General features: G+C 46.0%; 1 protein-coding gene across 4 annotated transcripts in view; it reads right to left on the bottom strand.

Moving 5' to 3' along the window:
- CTBP1 (C-terminal binding protein 1) overlaps window positions 1-14,789 on the bottom strand; it is a 56,733-nt gene extending 41,944 nt beyond the window's left edge. For 2 of the 4 annotated variants that reach the window (XM_081947911.1, XM_081947912.1), the window contains exons 1-3: window positions 14,627-14,789; window positions 9,678-9,782; window positions 7,267-7,467 (exon numbers count right to left, since the gene is read on the bottom strand). In XM_081947911.1, coding sequence (XP_081804037.1) covers window positions 7,267-7,467; window positions 9,678-9,717 — 241 coding nt within the window. In that variant the 5' untranslated portion in view covers window positions 9,718-9,782; window positions 14,627-14,789. Of the gene's footprint in view, window positions 1-6,935; window positions 7,094-7,266; window positions 7,468-9,677; window positions 9,783-14,626 lie in introns of those variants that run through there. The other 2 variants (XM_081947913.1, XM_081947914.1) reach the window with 1 other exon arrangement.
- Window positions 14,790-20,932: the final 6,143 nt, after the last annotated feature.

Raw genomic sequence — 20,932 nt, 5'->3', positions numbered from 1 at the left:
TGCTCCAGCAAGAGGTCAGACTAGAAGACCTCCAAGGTCCCTTCCAACGCTATTATTCTGTGTTCTATGATTTAAATCCCTCCCCTTGACTAATGCAACATGCATGTGAGCAATTACTCAAAATATAAAGTGGGATCCGTAATTTTGGACTAGTTGCAACAGTTCCATGAGAGTAAATTTCCTTTTCATGCACATTATTTACAATTTTTTTGAATAATTCTCTGACTGGTAAACTGTAAACTGTTGATTAAGAAAAGCCAAGTGGTCCTTTTGGAAAAACATTTTTCCTGGTCCTTTTGGGAAAAAAACATTCACTGGCTGTTTTTTTAAAGGTTCGAAGCAGCTGATGATAAAGGACTGCATTCATTTAAAAAAAAAACAGCCGGAATAACTACCACCAATACTATAACAGCATTCAAGATGCTCAGCTCAACTCCCGGTTCTTAAACAAACGTCTCGCAACTTTTCCCAACAGTCAGGATGGGAAATGCCACATCTGTTTATCACTTCCCAAGCCCTGCTCCAATCCACCAAGAATGCAAGAGCTGATAAAAGTTATGGAACACGGCCTGATTTTAAAAATTCCAAGAATACGGGCAGCTCGTATGGTTAGACACAGTCTCCAAATAATACAGGTTGAAGTGTGCTTTTTGCCATAGATTTTAAAGGTTAGAATCTCTGCTTTGGATGAGAAGATGCGGAAGAAGGAGAAACTCAAAACTCCAGTGAGAATTACAGACCAAGAAACGGTCTCCATTCCTCAAATTCCAGAGAAGGGTTCAAGGACAGTTCCATCCTGTCAAACCAACTACATAAAACATCTGTCTGCTTCTAAAGATGATCCTCTCAAGCAAGTACAAAAACATCTGTCTGCTAATCAGGGTTAGCTGCATAAAAAGGTAAAGGTTCCCCTCGCAGGTATGTGCTAGTCATTCCCGACTCTAGGGGGCGCTGCTCATCTCCGTTTCAAAGCCGAAGAGCCAGCGCTGTCCGAAGACGTCTCCGTGGTCATGTGACTCAACGCCGAAGGCCCACGGAAGGCTCTTACCTTCCCACCAAAGGTGGTCCCTATTTTTCCACTTACATTTTTACATGCTTTCGAACTGCTAGGTTGGCAGAAGCTGGGACAAGGAACGGGAGCTTACTCTGTTACACAACACCAGGGATTTGAACCGCCGGGCTGCCGACCTTTCTGATCGACAAGTTCAGTGTCTTAGCCACTGAGCCACCGCATCCCATAGAATTACTGCATACCTTGTGGCTTTTTCTGTCCTCTATTTTGTGTCACCTACTGAAGCTCCGTATTTGAATAGCTTCTACACAACAGCCGACATCAAAATAGCTTTTATCCAAGAAGTAATGGGACTTAACGAAACAATTGCAGTGCTGAAAATGAAAACCATCCCTGTAGGGTTCAACACAATTTGCTAAGCTTTTGCGTCTTCAGCTGTGGGGGGTTTTTTTCTTTCTTTTTTGCATAAACAGGAGTTGATACGGGTCAACCTACATAGCCATAAACCCTGATTTATAAATCACAAGGACTAGATTCATTTAATACACTGAACCAAACAAAGTCCATTAAAACGTAACCCATGCGTAAAGCACGTGTAGGGTCCGTTTCTATTCACTTTAGGATGGTTATTTCCTCTACTATAAAAAGCCCAGCCTCATTCGGGGCTCCAGGCCTAAAGAATCAAGCTTATCCTGAAATTAATGCCAGCAATTCACAGAAATAAGGCCTCAATGATGCCACTCGGCTCTTTGAAAAATGTTTTGCAAGCGGAAGAAAGAAAGCTGGCATGACTCATCTATTATTAAATGTGGCTCTCGGTTTGAGAATGAATCAAGCATGGACTGTTGAGAGACACTGAAAAAGCTTCTCAAAATACAGGAAGTCCTCAACTTACAACCACAATTGAGCCCCAGGCTTCTTTTGCTAAGTGAGACTTTGGTTAAGGGAGGTTTGCCCTGTTTTACAACCTTTCGTGCTGTAGTTGTTAAGTAAATCCCTACCGTTGTTAAATTAGTGACACAGTCGTTAAGTGATTTGGGCTTTCCCGTTGAGTTTGCTTGGCAGGTCGCCAAAGAGGGGTCAACGTGACCCCGGGACTCTGCAACTGTCATAAGTACATGCCAGTTGCCAAGTGTTTGAATTTTGATCATGGGGAGGCTGCAACCGTAATGTGATCAAATGACGCTAACACGCTTTTGTCAGTGCCGTTGTAACTTTGGTCACTAAATGAAGCATCGTAAGTTGAGGACTACCTGCAACTGGATGGTGGAAAAAAACCTTGTCTTATTTAGGCAAGACCTTGGCACAACGGACTGCAAACAGGCAGGAAAAGCTCCTAGACCCTGTGCAAAAGCTTATTTCAGGGCCCAGGTCCTGCAGTCCAAGCCTCAATTCTGCAAAAAAATAATAATAATAAGACTGACAGCTGCCTTCCTGTCTCTCGTTTGTTTCTAGCCAAACTGCAGGCTGGATACGGACCCACAAAAGTGAGTCACGCCACATCTGACGCGTGTTGTTGCTGTCGCCCTGGGCCATCTTCGCTTCTGTGGGCCAGCCGGATGGGGAACAAAATACCGTATTTTTCAGAGTATAAGATGCATTTCCCCCTCTAAAAGAGCCTGGAAATGTTGGTGCGTCTCATACACCAATTATAGCCATTTTTGGCCTCCTGAAGTCCCACCCCTGCATCCCATTTTTGTGAAAAATGGGCCATTTTTTGCAAAAACAGGGGTTTTTGCCTTCCCCCAGCAGCACTCTGCAGGCTTCAGCGGGGCTGGGGGAAGGCAAAAATGCCCCCATTTCAGTAAAAAAAAGGGCAAAAATTGGGCCATTTTTCACCCAAACGGGAGGCGTTTTTGCCTTCCCCCAGCCCTGCCGAAGCCTGCAGAGGGGTCCCTGGGGGCTGGGGAGGACAAAAACGTTTTTTTTCTTACTTACATCTTTGAAATCTTGGTGCGTCTTATACACTGGTGCCAAAAATACGGTAGCTGTGAGCTTCTAATCTTCATGCCGGGGAACCAAGAACTGAGGAATATATACAGATTTCTATTTTATGTAACTCGGTAGGAGTCTCAGCACAAGGGTTCCTCCACGTACAAGTTCATTTAGTGGCCATTCAAAGTTTCAACGGCACTGAAAGAAATGACTCATGACCATTTTTCACACTTATGACCGTGGCCGCATCCCTGGGGTCACGTGGTCCAAATTCGGACACTTGGCAACTGACCCATACTTATGACGGTTGCACTGTCCCTGGGCTCACGCGACCTCATTTGACGACCTTTTGACAAGTGAAGTCAACGGGGACGACAGATAACACTTCACAACCGTGTTGCCAATTTAGCAACTGCAGTGATTCACTTAACAACTGCAGCGAGAAAGGTCATAAAACAGGGCAAAACTCGCTCAACAAATTTCTCGAAGTAGACCGTGATTTCCCCCCCCCCCCGTGTCGTGTGTGTGTGTGTGTGTGTGTGTGTGTGTATACGCATAATGGTTATGCATAATGAATGCAACAAATTTTCATTTTAATGTAGGCAGATTAAGCGCACATTTAAAGTGGTAATAAAGTTTTATTATCTTCTACTTCTGTTCTTACTTAGCAACAGAAATTTTGAGCTCGACTGTGGTTGAACGTGGAGGACGTACCTGCATTTGGCCCCAAGAATTGCTCGATTTCTCCCTGTGTTTTCTTTTAGAAATTCTACCTGCCTTTCTAAAATCAGGATCTTGCTGTAGAGTGGAAAACATCAGCAGAGATTCTAAAATTACAGACCCCAATAAAGAGCATTTCTAGGCTAGATTCAGAGTGCAATTTTTTATGCCTTATTGGGAGGAAACCGCAGGGCCCTGACTTAAATAGAGATGCAAAGGACTGTGTTATGAATCTTTCCTAACCACAATTAATTCAACAAACAACTAAGGGACCCTCTTTCAATCAGCAATTGGGCTCTTTTGAGCTATTTAGTTAGAACAATTATTCGAATATTCTCCCCACCCTCTTAATTCACATCATCCGGGGATTTCCTGTAACCCGAAAGATGCAAACACACACACACACACAAATCCCCAGTATAATTGAAAATATCACCTTGCAAGACTGGAGATGTTTACACAACAAGGGTGGTTGCAACAGATGGAGGACAGATCTTTTTTTTATTATTATTAAAAGAGTTTTGTACAAACAATTTCCCCCCTTTTCACACACCCCCGCCATACAATATAAATCTCATACAAATGCTATACCCCCCCAACCCCCCCACAAAAATTCACTTTCAAATATTATACCAAATACTTTGCCCCCTCCTCTCCCCCATCTTAAAATAGATTACTCGTAACCCCTCTCCTCCCAACAAACACAATATAAATTTCTCTTAGATTAATAATAACACATTAATCCCATTTTCTAAGCTAATTTAACATCTATAACTCTTAATATAAATTTCTCCTAGCATAACAATGTTTCATTAATCCCATCTTCTAATTTATTCATACATATATATTACCCCACCCTCCACCCTAACCCTCCCCCACCTCCCACACAAACCCACCCCCCTGACTTCCGCTGTATACCACTCTAACAATTCCAAACATCCCATATACTATTTACTCTGATCATCTATCGGTCTAAACATTCTTACCTAAAGGCTACATAATAACTCCTAGTCTGGTATTTATTCTGTATATAATCAATCCATTTTGCCCATTCCTGTGTGTAATCCTCCTGTTTCTGAGCTTTTAAGAAAGCTGAAATTTTTGCCATTTCCGCAAACCCCGCCACCTTCTGAATCCATTGATCAATTGTCGGCAAAAAGTCTTTTTTCCAATGTTGCGCAATCAACAACCTAGCTGCTGTGACCATATACAAGGCCAATTTTGTTTCCCCTTTGGTAAAATCCTTAGCTATACCCAATAAAAACATTTGCGGAGTGAATTGTATTCTTTTCTTAAATACATTCTGCATAACCCACCATATTTTTATCCAAAAAGCTTTCACCTTGTTACAAGTCCACCATACATGAAAAAAGGTAGCATCTAGACACCCGCATCTCCAACATTTTGGTTGAACATTTGGGTACATGCATGATAATTTTTTAGGATCTAAATGGAGGACAGATCTTGATCACAAAATAAAGGACACCACATTGTTTGCTTCGTTAAACAAGAAATGAAACCTGATTTCTCCCATTGTGTCTGTGTTGCGTTTTTGGTCCTGTATAACTCAGTATCTCTCAACTTCAAGATACATGGACTACAACTCCCAGAATTCCTAGAGCTGGCTGGGACACTGGAAAGGGATGTGCATTTCGAACACCAATAATCTAAAATAAACACAATTTTGGGGAGGGGGGAAACCTGTAGGGTTTAAAATACCAACAAACCACGGCTATAATTTAAAACCATACTAACCAGTGCTGTTTTGATTATTTATTTATCCTGTTTTAATAAACAGAGGTGTCTATGGAATTCTTTGCTAATAATTTCAGTGTCAGTGGTCAGTGTCAATTTTTCACAATCTGAATATACCAACAATTGAAACTTAATAACCTTTGCAATGTTTTAATGGTGTCTATCCAGTAATTTTAGGTCCAGGGGCCAAATGACATGTAAAAACACAGCCGTACAACGCTACTTGATAGCAAACTTCTCCAAGGTTAGCCAATTAAAAAACAAAATATTGAGAGATATTGAGTTATGTGTGTTAGGAAGGCAGAGAACTCTTGTAGAAACAGGCAATTCCAGAAATTGATGAAAGGAATAGCAACCTTCCAAACAATCATAGGAAAAACTTCCCACAATCAGATTTCTTTTTTGCATTAGATATTTATCGCTGATGTATATCATTTACGCACAGGTATTACCAATTTCGATTCCTACTAAAAACGAAACTCTCTAAGCGGAAAAGAGCAATGCTGGGAAAGGCAACACAATAAATCTGCATTTCAAAGAAGAAAAGGGCAGAGGGAAAGAGCCTTTTGCAAAGCAACGAAAATAAAATTAACATAATGATATCGGAGCTACCCAGGTCCCTTTGGGAGGAAAGCCCAGCCAAAGGAGCCCATTCATGAACGCCCCCCCACCCCATCAGAAAGCGCCGGGGCAGCCCCCATCCCCAAGAGTCTTTTTTTTTTAAGAAAAGGAAACTTTTCCTTGCTAACCTCGCAACTGAGACTTTGGAGCAACATCCGGCCGTCGTTAAACGGGGCAGCTGTCCAAAAGGCCCATCAACGCGACGCCTGGGCCTGCTTCTTTCTCCCCCTGGCCGCTTTCTGACATTCCCAACCCCGGGCCCCCTTTCCCCGACTCCCAAGCCCCATCATCCACGGCCAAAAGACCCAGGCCGGGCCAACCTCATCCCCCCGAGCCCGGATCCTTCCCGAGGGGCCCCGGGACCAAGCTTGGGAGCCCCCAATGAGATCTTTCCTGGAGGAAGCCCGAGAGATCCCCCATTGGGGGGAGGGATCCGGGCGGGGGTCTCCATCTTGGGGAGGGGGATCCAGCCAAGCGCGGCTGATGGAGGGGAAGCCGCTTTTCTCCCCCCTCCACGCCCAACCGCGGCCTGCAGGGCGCCCTTCCCGCGGAAAGAACCCCCCCCCATCTTCCCAGGCCGCCCCCCACCCTCCGGGGCCTCCGCTGGCGGGCGAGGCCGGCCGTCCCTGGCTGCCAGCCCGGGCGGAGGCGGCGGCGGCGGCGCAGGCCCTGCCCTTGGCGGGGGAAGAGGCCCCGCGGCCTCCCCAGGAAGCGCGGGCGGAGCGGCGGGGCCGGCAGCGAGGAGCAGCCCCTTCCCTCCCGCCGGAGCCCCTTCCCCGGCCGGCACAAAGAAGCGGCGGTGGCGGCGGCCGCTTTGCCACAATGTCTCGGGCGGGCTGGCGACAATGTAGCCGAGCGGCGGGGGACCCCGGGCGGGGCGGGGGCGTCTTACCCAGCGGCAAGGCCTTGTTGAGCAAGTGGGAGCTGCCCATTGAGGCGCGGGGCCGGGCGGGCAGGGCTCCGGCGGCTGCTGGGCGCGAGGAGGCGAAGCAGATGGCGGCCCCGACGGTCCCCCCGCCGCCCGCCCCGACGCTGCGCCCAGCCAGGCAGCAGGGAGGGGGAGGAGGAGGAGGGAGGGAGGGGCAGCCCAGCCCCGGGACGCCCAGCCAGCCACCCCGCCCGCTTCGATCTCCCGGTTGCTGCCAGGCCCAGGCCCGGGAAAGGCGCGCGGGCGGGCGGGCGGGCGAGGAAGGCAGAGCGAAGGGGGCAGCCGCGGATCTTACCCGAGAGATCCGCCGGCCAGGCGAAGGCGCTCAGGCTTCCTTGGTGCGGCTGCGGCGGCGGCGGCGGCGGCGGCGGCGGCTTCTCTTCCTCCGGCGCGGCGCTCAATCTCGGCCGCCCCTTCCGTCCTCCGCTGGCCGGGCGCGAGGGGCCAAAGGCGGCCCAGCCGGGGCTCCTGCCGGGGGACGGCGTCGGGCGGAGGTCTGCAAGAGGGAGGGAGGAGGGGGCGTCAGTGGAAGGGGGAGCCCAACCGCCGAGCGAAGGGAAGAGACGCAAGGCAAAGTTGGGGGAAGACTTTGGGATTTGGGGCGCCTCCTGGAGATGGGGAGCTCTAGTTCCGCTTTAGACAGGAAAAATGCCTGGGTGACCTTGAGCCCTTCCCTGGGAGACGGGGACTTCTAGTCCTGCTTTGGATCTGAAAGCCCGTTGGGCATCTTTGGCCCAATCACTAGGAGAAAGGGAGTTCTAGTCCCACTTTAGCCCTGAAAGCCAGCTGGGCGACGACTGGGAGTTCTAGTCCCATCTTAGCCCTGAAAGCTGACTGGGTGATCTTGGCCCAATCGCTCGGAGATGGTGAGTTCTAATTCTGCTGTAGCCATGAAAGCCAACTTTGGCCCTGAATTCCAGATGGGTGACTTTGGGCGAATCCCCTTGAGCTATGGCGGCTGGGGAATTCTGGGAGTTGAAGTCCCAGCATCTTAATACTGCTAAGGTTGAGACACAGAGATTTAAGGGCAGCGTCTTTGCTTGACTTAATTTACTTTATTAAATGTAAGCACAAATTTTGCTATTTGCCGCAATCATCTTACACAATGACCTGGTTGGCTGGTTTAATCTGGGCTGGGAAGTTACCTGTATGGGGTCCAATTCATGATTGGTTAATATTTTTTTCTTGCATGCAGTTTGCATTTTAAAATTATTATTATTAAGCCGTGATCCCTTGATTGCAACAGGAATTGACCAATCGGCTTGTCCCCCCAGCCTGATCTTGGGGGACTGAGAGAGGGACTGACTCAAAGTCACCCAGCCGGGTTTTATGGCTGGGACAGAACTAGAACTCACAGTCCCCTAGTTTGCAGCCTGGTACCTTAATTACCAGTGCAAACTGGAATCACCCCAGCAAACCCAGGCTGATCAGCCAGACTGAAGACCTGAAAAGGAAGGCCCTTGGTCAGCAATTTGGGGGAAAAACCAACCCCCAAAAAACCCTATGAGAGATTTGCAACGTAAAAATTACATCCATGAAATAAGCCCAGTTCAACTTTGGAAAGACTTCATTTTTGTCTTTTGAAAAAGCTAAAGAACTGGGACTTTCTTACTCAAAACCCCTTTTTTTTAATCAGTTTGTCAAGTTAGAGATTTTAGAGATGGGGGGGAGGGGAGGGAACCAATAGAGAAATCCTCAGTTTTAGAAAAGGATGTTGATTTCTTCCCTGCTGGGGAAAAATAATATCAGATTGAAGAAGGATGCTAAAGACGGCTCAATCCAGCCCTTCCTTCCTTCCTTCTGGATCCATTTGCAGGGAAATTAATCAGAAGGTTTTAGCCGATTAAGGAATAGCAGACGGTCCAGTTATACAACGGGAGCTGACTGGGCCCAAATGCCAGGGAAAGATTATTCAACTGCACCGGGGGGGGGGGGGGGGGGCAGGCAGAGAGCTGCTTTGGGGCACCACAGCCAGGCAGATCAAAAATAAAACGTCTTTTCCTTGCAGGAGCCCAGCCTGGAAAAGCAGGGCGATTCTGCCCTCCAATGGGTTCCTGCAAAGATTCCCCCAGTTGCAAATCGCCATCAAAACCGGTGCAAAGGAGAGAGAGAGTATATATATATATATTACGTGTATGTATATATGTATGTATGCATGTATGTGTATATATATATATATATGTATGTGTGTGTATACACATACATACATGCATACACACACACACACACACACACACTGCGCGGTCCCTTCCAGCTCTGGTTGATTGATGGAAAGTAAAAGCAGCGCCTGCGTCCTTCGGGGGGGGGGCGCAGCGGAGGGGAAGCAGGAGCGAATTCATTTCCAAACTCTCCATGCAAACTGAAAAGAGACGCACTTCGATCCTCGCCCTCTTTTCTTCCTTTTTCCACCTCCCCCCCTTTTTAAGCGGGGGGGGGGGGAACCCGGGACTCCCGCCCGAAAAACTCCTCCCAACTCCTCCGCTATCCTTGACTTTGATGCTCTCCCATCCGGGAGAAACGCTCCGGAGGGAGACGTCAAACCAAGTATTGAGCGCAGGCGGCTGCCCGCCCGGGTCAGCTGACACGCATAATGCAGTACACACACACGCACACACAGGCGGCCGTACGTAGGGAAGGGGGCGGGAGGGGGGGAAGACTGCCCTTAAGTGGCGTAATGGCCGTGCACTTCACGGGCTGCTGCCTCACCTGCCTGCAGCCGCAGCCATGGGTTCCGCAGCCAAGACATGCTCGGCCGCCGGCTCCTTCCAGGGACGCGCTTCTGACTCTCCTCCCTTGTCCAGCGGTTGGCAACTGCACGGGAGAAGAGGAGGAGGAAGGGGAAGAAGGGGAAAGAGGAAGAAGTAGGGGAAGAGGAAGAAGGGGAGGGGGGAGAAGAGAAAGGAAGGGGAAGAGAAGGAAGAAGAGAAAGGAAGGGGAAGAGGAAGAGAGGGAGAGGGAAGAAGAAAAGGGGGAAGAGGAAGAAGTAGGGGAAGAGGAAGAAGGGGAAGGGGAAGAAGAGAAAGGAAGGGGAAGAGGAAGAGAGGGAGAAGGAAGAAGAAAAGGGGGAAGAGGAAGAGAGGGAGAGGGAGAAGGAAGAAGAAAAGAGGGAAGAGGAAGAAGGGGAGGGGGAAGAAGAGAAAGGAAGGGGAAGAGGAAGAGAGGGAGAAGGAAGAAGAAAAGGGGGAAGAGGAAGAAGTAGGGGAAGAGGAAGAAGGGGAGGGGGAAGAAGAGAAAGAAAGGGGAAGAGGAGGAGAGGGAGAGGAAGAAAATCATAGTTTCCAGCTTGCCATCATGAATCTGGTCCGGTGGGGGCTCCCCTTGCCTCCCCCTCCCTCCTTGCAATTCAGTTGAGATCTTTGGGGCTGCTTGCCTGCACAAATACACAGCCCCCTCCCCCAACAAACAAACCAAGAAAAGCCATGCCCCGTGAGTAGCCAAACCCACCCACCCACCAAGCGGGGGGGGGGGGTTCCCAATTCCTCCGCTCCCTCCCCTGCCGTAACTGCCCAACGCCCGTGCCTGATGGCTGGAGGTGGCATCCCGTCCTACGTGGCAGTTGGAGTTCAATAACCGCAGCCCTAACAACCCCTGGCGGTTAGGGGACAGCCTTTAAAAAAAATAAAAATAAAAGTACAGTTCACAGCCCTTTTGAGAAAGCTGCCTGGCAATGGGGGGATTCGGTGGGATTGCAAAGAGGAGCAAAGGTTGAGGGGCACTGGATGACATAAGGGGGGATTTCAGTGAGGGGCAAAGTTCATTTGGCCCCACTGAAGCCATCCACGGCCCCAAAGACTTACAAGGGGTCAGACCTGAGTTCTCTCTATCTTGCATTCCCTTCAAAACATGGCCATTCAAGGGGACCAAGGCTATAGTCAACCAGGGGTCAAATCCAGCAGGTTCTGGAGAACCGGAAGCGGAAATTTTGAGTAGTTCGGAGAACCGCCAAATGCCACCTCCGGCTGGCCCCAGAGTGGGGAGGGAATGGGGATTTTGCAGTATCCTTCCCCTGCCACGCCCACCAAGCCATGCCCACAGAACCGGTAGTAGTAAAAATAATTGAATTTCACCACTGTAGTCAACCCCAGTTATCTTATTCCATTCGCTGTAGATAGAACAACCAGGATTCTCTGGCTTGAGCAGTGGGTTGGACTCGATGACCTCAGAGGCCCCCTCCAAGTCTCTTATTCTTAAAGAGAGGAGGACCAACCTAGAACGAAGGAGAGATTTCCTGATGGGACATTTAATCAATGGAACGGCTTTTCGCCAAAAATTGTGGGTGCTCCCATCATTGGAGGTCTTTAAGAAAAGATCGGACGAACCCTTTGTCTAGAATGGCACAAGGTGTCCTGCTTCAGCAGGGGCTGGACTAGAAGACCTCCGAGGTCCCTTTCAACCTGGTCATTCTTCTCATCTATCACTCAGCTGGGATAAGCCTTTGAAGAAGATAAAGAGGCTTCACCCTCAAAAGAAATGGGGTGCTTAAGGAACTGAATCAGCCAATTACAAAACAGGCAGTCAAATTCAGTAGCCTTCATGTAAGTCACTTGTAACTTTCAACAATCACTATGACCCATAGCAACAATCTATCCAGATTCAACGGGAGTCCGGCACTATTTATTGAATTTGTATCCTGCTTTTATTTTATTTTTTTAAATAACTCAAGGAAGCAAACATATTTTATTGCTCTTTTCTCCTGCTATTTGCTCCCAAACAACAACCCTGTGAGGTGGGTTGGCCTGAGAGAGTGACTGGCCCAAGTTTATCCAGCTGGCTTTTATGCCTAAGGCCAGGCTAAAACTCCCAGTCTCTTGGTGATTGGCCCAAAGTCACCTGTCAACTTCCATGCCTAAGGCGGGAGTAGAACTCACTGTTCCCTGGTGATTGGCCCAAAGTCACTCAGCCAGCTTTCATGGCTAAGGCAGGACTTGAATTCATGGCCGCCTGCTTTCTAAACTGGTGCCTTAACCATTAGACCAAAGTGGCTTTTTATGTATTTACTATGCAAAGGTAATTACTATTAAATCACAGTTGTTTGCAACAGAGAGATGCTAGCAATTCATTTTTGAAAAAACAGTTTTTCATGCAAATGGCAAAAATTACAGTATATTTAACATGGCCAAAATACAGGAAGGCCACCCAATAGCACAAGGTTTCAGTCAGGAAGTGCAGCCTCTATGTTTACTGAAAACGAATGATGGGGTTCACCCCCACCACGAATTCTCAGAGGCCCCCCCACCAGGGAGAGAAGCCTCTTCTAGCTATTGGTCATGTTTTCTCTCTCTCTCTGACTACATTTGTAGCCCTCGAATTGTAGCCACTACTCTCTGTCCCTTACTATTACCCTTCTCATCTTTTCCGCAACGTTCTCCCTTTGGTATCTTGTGATTATATAACTTTGTTGTTTGTATGTACACTGCGAGCTTCCGGAGACAAATTCCTTGTGTGTCCAATCACACTTGGCCAATAAAGAATCCAATTCCACTCCATTCCATTCCTTATTCCAATGCATTCTATTCTTCATTCCAATATTCCATCCTGTTCGGTTCGGTTCTGATTCCATTCTACATTCCAATATTCCATTCCATTCTAATATTCTACTTTATTATTCTTCATTCCAATATTCGATCCTGTTCTGTTCCTCTATTCTATAGTCTATATTCTATTCTATTCCAAATTCCAACCCTAACTCCTCCAGCTCCTCTCACTCTAACTCAGGGGTGAAATTCAATTTTTTTTACTACCAGTTCTGTGGGCGTGGCTTGGTGGGCATTGCAGGGCAAGGATATTTCAAAATCCCCATTCCCTCCCCACTCAGGGGCCAGCCAGAGGTGGTATTTGCCGGGTGTCTGAACGACTCAAAATTTCCGCTACCGGTTCTCCAGAACTTGTCAGAACCTGCTGAATTTCACCCCTGCTCTAACTCCTCTCTTAACTCCTCTAACTCAAATAATTCTAACTCTAGCAACTCCACTCCACTCTACTCTTCATTCCAATATCCTCTCCCCCCTTCTCCCCCCCTGGATGCGAGAATCCCTTCCTGCCCCTGAATATAAAGGGAGTTTGGGGCTAGCACTCCACAAATGTGTCAGAAAGACCTTTCAACTATGAAAAGACCAGCCTCCAACTTAGGTGCTCCTTCCCTCCTCACTTAGCCTCGACTTTCCTTTTTTAGGAAGGTAGAAGCTTCTAGAGCCACAGACACAGATGGTGTGGATGACTCACAACTGATGGGATATGTGAGTCCACTTTAAATCCATGTGACTCAAAGGGGGAGGGGCAGATTCAACTTGACGGGGGCTTCCTGGGACACACCTTGAGCACAAGGGACAAAATTTGCATTCCTGCTTTCCAGATTATTCTTAGCTGCTAAAATAGAGACCGTTGAAAAAGCGGTGGGTTTTTTGTTTGTTTGGAGTGTCAAAAGTGCTCTGAAAACAACAAAGCCTCCTGTTTGTGTGCCACACTTTTGTATCTGGGAAAGTTGTGTAGCAACAGCCCCTCCCCCAACACTACCGTTTCTCTATTTCCATCCACAGGACTTGCCTTCTTTTGCAATATTACCTCTTGAGAACTGGGGGGGGGAGGGGGGTGATAGAGAAAGTTTGCTAAGCCAGGATGATGATTAAGCTCTTTAAAAGGTGGGGTTGTATTGTGGAAGGAAGGAAGTCAGCAAAAAAAAAACAAAAAAACCCACCCAAATTTCGGCAGTACTAAAACAATGTTAAGAGCAGAGACCGGTTTAGGGAGATTATTTTAATCTCACACAAGGGATGATATAAACCATTTAAGTCTGAAGGTTGGGCTTCCCATTGGTCACTGCTGCTGTAGGCCACGTTTATGGGGGATTAGCTTCTGTCTGAACCTGTTGAAAAACTGTTGGGACGGAACAGAGGTAGGGACTCCTAAGCAGGAGCAGGATTTCACTCCCTTTGGTCACTTTTAGAGGTGCATTCTCACACCAACATGTCACCCCTTGGATCGAGAGTGCAAATCCTTCCAGCCCAGTGACAAAATCACCAAATTCAGTAGAACAATATAATCCCACAAAAAAAAATGTCCCACTTTGTTGTAGAATCCTGAGGGTGGAAGGGACCTTCGAGGTCTTCTAGTCTGACCCCCCTCCCACTCAAGGCAGGCGTCCTTAGACGAGGGATGGCAAACCTTTTGGGCACCAAGTGCCCAAACTAGAACATGCGTGCGTGCCGGAAAACCAAAGACCAGCTGGCCGGCGCACACAAGACTGTCTATTGGCTGTTTGGGGCCACTTTCAGGCCGCTTCCTGGTGCCCCAGCACCCGCCAAGACCAACTGGCTGAGAAACTGGAAGAGCCGCTGGGAACGGCAGACGTACCCACAGAGAGAGCTCTGCGTGCCACAGGTTCCCCATCACAGCCTTAGACTATTATTGGCTGGGAACATTAAGTGTAGGTAAAGCTGTAGTTTGCTACCCATTGACACCCTAAAGACCCCAAAAGGTAACTTAACAAGAAAAGACTGGGCAACCCTTTGACTGGAATAGCCTTGAGCAGGGGGTCAGAGTGGAAGACCTCGCAGGTCCCTTCCAGCCCTAGGTTTCTACAACAAAGTGGAATCTCTTTTTTTTGTTCCATTGCTCTATGGCTTCTTCCAACACCTTGGAAGCTGAGTTGGTCATACCTGGCTCAGGTGTTCCTTATCTCTGTATAAACGCAGCAGCCTTCTCCTTCCCGCTCCACAACTGGCAGCAAGCCCACTCCCAATCTGAGAAGGCACCCCCTGCAGGGAGAGCCTCCATCTAAGGGCCTCCTGATAAGTGGGCTGACTTCCGCCCAGGGAGAAAGCTGCAGCTGGGGTGGGGGTGGGTGTTCATGTTCTCTTCCGTGTCCTTTGGAGAGGATCCTGAAAGGGAAAAAGCACCGGAGTCTGGAGTCAGCCTTAACAAGAGGTGTGTGGAGCTCTGGGGCAGCTGAAGACCAGCCCTTGGGTGCCTTCTGCGTTGCATTGACCATCCTCTACCTGGACTTTCTTGGCCACTTCAATGTATGGAATTAGGTTGCTATCATCTTTTCCCAACAAGTTGCCCCCCCCCCCATTCTCCCCAGTAATTTAGTCAAACCAACAGACCTGAAATTGTAATTGAAATTGTAATTGAAATTGTAATTGAAATTGTAATTGAAATTGTAATTGAAATTGTAATTCTAATTCAATAATTAACAAGGTTATTGGATTAGCTCAGAAAAGAATAGAATAGAATAGAAAGAGAAAAGGAATAGGATAGGGATAGGAAGAGAAGAGGAATGGAATGGAATAGAATAGAATACATTCATCATAAGATACAACACTTAGGGATAGGCACAGGTTACTAATAAGCAATCAAATTATACAAGGAAACAAATGATATAAATTTTAAAGATACAAGCAACATGGTTAAAGTCCTAAGTGGAAAGAGATAGGTACTAGGAAGGAAGAGAAGAAGAATAGTAAGACACTCTTAGTTGGTGATATGACCGTGTTGTGGGGATTAGTTGTTTAGCAGAGTGATGGCAGTCTAGTTGTTCATTGTTAAGGATCTGAACCCAAATTGGATCATCTGGAGCCTAGTATTTGATGCAGCATTCTTGTCGATATTTTATCAGAAACAGTTTTAGAATTCGTTGTGCCAATAGTTGCCGTTAACGTGCTTTGCGTCACACTTTCCCCCCTAAAATCAAGATAATTTAGGTATCCCAAAGGTGCTTTTTCAAGAGGCGACTGGGCTTTCTTGTTTTCCTTGAACCGAAGAAGCTCCTTGGAGATGAGAAGCGAAAGGTCTTCAAAGAAAAACCAGAAAGTCCAGTTGCCTCTTGGAAAAAAGCACCTTTGGGACAACCTGGAGGACTGAGAAGCTCCATAGATGATAATTTAGGTGGATGTTGATTGGTTATAGGCCATCAAATCATTTCTAGAACAGAATAACAAGAGTTGGAAGGGTTGGGGTGCCAAACCCAAGGCCCATGGGTGGAATCCAGCCCGTGATGTTGTTGGATCTGGGCCGCAGGACCATCCTGGTCTACCCAGTGCGAAGAGGAAACATGCCAGCAGTTTGGGGAGTGGTGTCATGCTGGCCACGCCCACCCACCCAGTCAGCCACGCCCACCCACTTAGCACCATGTCCAAGAATTTTACAAAACACGTCAAGAAATTGCAGCTTCCTGCAATAACACCAACAGAACTGCAAAAAGCTGCGCTACTCGGAACATAGTACATTTTAAGAAGATAATTGATCTGCCGCCTTATATAAGGAAAATGTCTATAAAATGTTTTATAGGTGGCATTTATCCCCAGCGAGATTGGCCAAAAGGTTCCCAAACAGACCTACAAATTGCTGGAAATGCAACCATCAACAAGGGACCTTCCATCGCATGTGGTGGACTTGTCCCAAAGCTAAGGAATTCTGGACAAAATTTCAAAAATGGTTGGCGGAAGTAACGGAACAAAAAATTGACATGAAGCCTGAGCTGTTTCTTTGGGGAATAATGAAAGGAAATATAAGCAAAGAAATTCAATATATGATGCTTCATATAATTACTGCAGCCAAAATCTCATTCGCCCAAACCTGCAACAAAAAAAGTCCCCTCGAATGCAGAGATCATAAAAAAGGTGCTAGAATGCTCAGACATGGATAAATTTATGATGGGACTAAGGGATAGAGAGGAGTATTATAAGATATGGAATAGGTGGTATAATTGGCTCGAAAAGGGTTGTGAAATGAATGCATAATGACTGTACAGAAAATATTACAAAAAGAGATGGTATATATTCAGAAATCAATAGAGATGTAAATGTTGTATATGTGTTGAATATATTCTAAAAATAATAATCATGAAAGAAGAAGGTTTATGTATGAAACAATAGGCGAATTCCCCGGGAGTTGAAGTCCACAAGTCTTAAAAGTTCCCTGAATTAAGCAGTCTGACATCTGAACACAAATTGCTGCTATTCCTTCCTCAATTTATATACAACCAAGACTGAAGCTAAAACTTCTGCTGCTAAGCAAAACATTTCCTAAGTGAAATTTGCTTCATTTTACGATCTTTCTTGCCACGGTTGTTAAGTGAATCACCGTGCTTGTTAAGTTAGTAACACGGTTGTTAAGTGAATCTGGATTGATTTTGCTTGTCAGAAGGTCGCAAAAGGGGATCACGTGACTCCCGGGATGTTGCAACTGTCATAAGTTCATGCCAGTTGCCAAGCCTCTAAATTTTGGTCACATGACCCTGGGAATACTGCAATGGTCGTTAAGTGTGAACAATGGTCGTGTCACTTTTTTCAGTACTGATGCAACTTCAAATGGTCACTAAATGAACTGTTGTAAATTGAGGACTTCCTGTGTGCAGGCTGTAATCAATAGAATAAAAAGTCTGTCGACGGAATATTTTGAAATCAAGGTAAACCACACAATAGTTCTAGCTTTGCCTCCCATCTCTCTCTGTGAGGAAAATATTTCATAACATCTCAACTCTCGCCTAGCATCCATATTTGCATACCTTCCGGACAAAATATTGTATTTTTAACTTTTAGTCATTTCAGTATTGGTAATCTATTCACAGGGTGAGTGATTCATACAGTGGGTTTTCCTTTATTTGTTGCCTTTATAAACGTGGTAAGGAGTTTCTTTCCTAGAGTTTGTTTGCTAACAAATACTTTATTTGCATGCTTAAAATATGCTAATATATGTTGATGAAGCTTGCATAAATTGATTGGAAAAACAAGGGTAGAAGGCAGGAATCTCTTCACAAATCTGGGTTTAAAAAAGTCAAGATGGCAGCTAAAATTATGAGATTGAATTCCTCCCCTGTTTTTACACCCACCACACGAACGATACCCGTTAAAAACTGGGAGAAAGGGCCTGCAGACCCACGTTGCTCTTCCACCTTTGCGTGCCGGGCAGTGGTCAAAATCCAAAGCTTACCTTTGAACCAGGTGGCAAAAATATGATCTGGGTTTCATGGCATATTCGAAAAGGCTGCTGTAAAAAGTTCATTTTTTAATTTTTTAAAAAGATGCTCTTGGTGTACGTGGTAATCATCTCTTAAAATTTAACCCAGGAAAAGAGAAGAGCAGAGAAGCGTATTTCCCGAGTTGGCGTGTTTGTTTGTAGTTTTTACAGTCGCACTCAAAACAACCCAAGAATTGCACAATTTGCCCTGTATTAAACACAATGAAAAATCTGTCGGTCTAATTAGTTAAAAGGTAGCGGTTTAATTATTCACAGATGTTGGGTAAGACTCCCTCAGCTATTTTGGAATATAATATTCCTGTCTGGAAATTTTCCCACACGTCTGCTACAGCTGCTGCACCCATTTACACATGCACAGAAATTGTATATTTACCAGGCCTGACGGTTGCTCAGATAAGGATGAAGGGAAATTTCAGCAAACTGGATCCTTTTTAGAAGCTCCAACAGTTGATCAAATTTAATCTCATTTTAGTGTTATGTTCCTAAAATAGATGCATTTTCCCTATTAAGAACTTTATTTCATTTTTTTAGAAATAATACACAGCTCAGAAAGCTTAGTAATATTTCAGTGGAATCAACCACTGCCAGAAACTGTCTCACTTATATTTTTTCTGTCTTTTAGGCTGTTTAGATCAAACAAGTCTTAAACCCTTTGGATAGTAAGAGGCAGCATAATGGGAACACCTAAATATCCACTGCAGTGATTAAATAAATTAAACAGCTTCTCCTCCTCCTCCTCCTCAGTATGATGGAAACACCTAAATATCCACTGCAATGATTAAATAAATTAAGCTGCTGCTGCTTCTCCTTGTCTTTCTCCTCCTCCTTCTTGTTCTTGTTCTTCTTCTCCTCCTCCTTTCTTCTGCTTCTTCTTGTTCTTCTCCTTCCTTTTTCTGCTTCTACTTCTTGTTCTTTTTCTTTTCCTCCCTTCTTGTTCTTCTTCTTCCCCCTTCTTCTGCTTCTTGTTCTTGTTCTTTCCTCCTTCCTTCTTCTCCCTCTCCTCCTCTGCCAGCTCAGAGCCACTGAACAAATGGAAGTACTTTCCCATCTCTTGAGGCCATTGTGGGAAGGGGGCAGCTGAGATCAGTTCGGGCACTCAAACCTTATCTGCTGGGATTCCCCGGGTGACATTTACCCAGCACTCTTATAAACGATAACACATCTCCCCAGCATTTATCCAAATCTGTCTGTACAGAATGGAAAATTTATGCCTTTGAAGGGAAAGTCGGAAAGATTACTCTTCGTACATACCACATACAGTCAATAAATAGTCTTTAATAATTACAACACTACTGTTTTTCAAATTAGAAACCATTCTCTGGCGCTGCCAGAACATATTATTAATAGGTATGTTTTCAGGGAGCCTCGTACAATTAAGAATACTTAAATAGCACCAAATAATACAGAGGCTTTCAGCGAGTTCATGAAAAATTTAAAAATAACTGGTCTCCGGGGCTAAATGCAAAATTGCCAAACTATCAGGGCAAAATGCATTTCACTGATCGTTAGAATCTCCCCTTCTCCTTGAGAAACGAGGGATTAAAAAAAACCAGCCCCCTCGTTAGAAAAAACGATCAAGAAAACCTTTTCCTGTCCGTATGTATCTATGTAAACAGAAGCAATGTTCTTGGTGCAACAGGAATAATCCCATTGCTTCTAAAAGAAAAGAAATTAATATTCTCGGGGGGGGGGGGATTAAAAAGTGCATTTTGAGCTGCTATTTGAGTTTCAAGCTCCAGCCGTCTCCTTGCGTTTTTCTTTGAATATTAATTCAAAATTCAAAACTCAAATCCGGGGCTTAAAACCCTGATTTCATTAGAAACCCACCCAATCCTTTGTGAATAAGACAGGGGTCTCTATCAGGATTTCTTCGATGGAAACTGAGCGCAGAAGAGAGAGAGAGAGACACATGCACACACTCTCTCTCTCTTTAAAATTACCTAAGGTCACTTCATGGGCAAAACGATGCATTTAAAGTAAGGCGCTGACAACGTGTTTAATATTTCTCTGTGGAAATGGCTGGCTTGATTACAATACATTAAAATCCTCATTGCATATTCATAGGCCTTTGACAAGGCTGGGTGACATATATGGCTAGCCTTAGAAGGCAATGCGCTCCCCCCTCTACGGACTCGCTTGGCTGAGGAGGGGCCAGAAGTTCCCGGAGGGTCTCGGTGTGTCTCGCAAACACAACCGCAGCTGCACAAATGCTCTCCTAGTCCTAGATTTATGACCCCAAGATCTCTGTTGCTAAATGAGACGTGTCTTAGGGGAGTTTTGCCCCGTTTTATAAGCTTTCTTGCCACTGTTGTTAAGTGAATCAGTTAGCAACGCGATTGTTGAGTGAATCTGTCTTGGCTGGTCAGAAGATTGCAAAAGGGGATCGTGTGACCCCCCCCCCCCAATCCAGACACTCTGACCGTCGTAAGCACAAGTCATGCTCGACCTATACTTAGTGACCGTTTGAAGTTACAATGGCACCAAAAAGAGGGACTTACGACCATTTTTCACACTTACGACCGCTGCAGCATCCCTGTGGTCACATGATCAAAATTCAGAGGCATGGCAACTGGCATGTACGTGTGACAGTTGCAGTGACCCGGGGTCACGTGATCCCCTTTGGCGACCTTCAGACAGGCGGAGTCAATGGGGAAGCCAGATTCGCTTAACGACGGTGTTACTAACTTCACCACTGCCATGATTCACTTAGCAAATGTGGGAAGAAAAGTCATAAAATGGGGGAAAACCCACTTAACAAATGTCTCACTTAGCAACATGAATGTTGGGCGCAATTGTGGTCGTAGGTCGAGGACTACCTGTATGAGTCAGTGGCCCAGCATCCGAATTTTGTTCGGGTGTCCACGAGGACATTGCAATTTTTTGGTGTGAAAATTGGTCATGTCCCTTTTTTCCAATGACGTCATAACTTTATTTTTCTTTTTAATTTTTTTTGATTGTAAACATTTATACATTACACATTGACA

This window comes from Natrix helvetica (genome assembly GCF_964273705.1).
Source record: "Natrix helvetica genome assembly, chromosome: 3".
Lineage (NCBI taxonomy): Eukaryota > Metazoa > Chordata > Lepidosauria > Squamata > Natricidae > Natrix > Natrix helvetica.
This window is presented reverse-complemented; position numbering and strand designations above follow the sequence as displayed.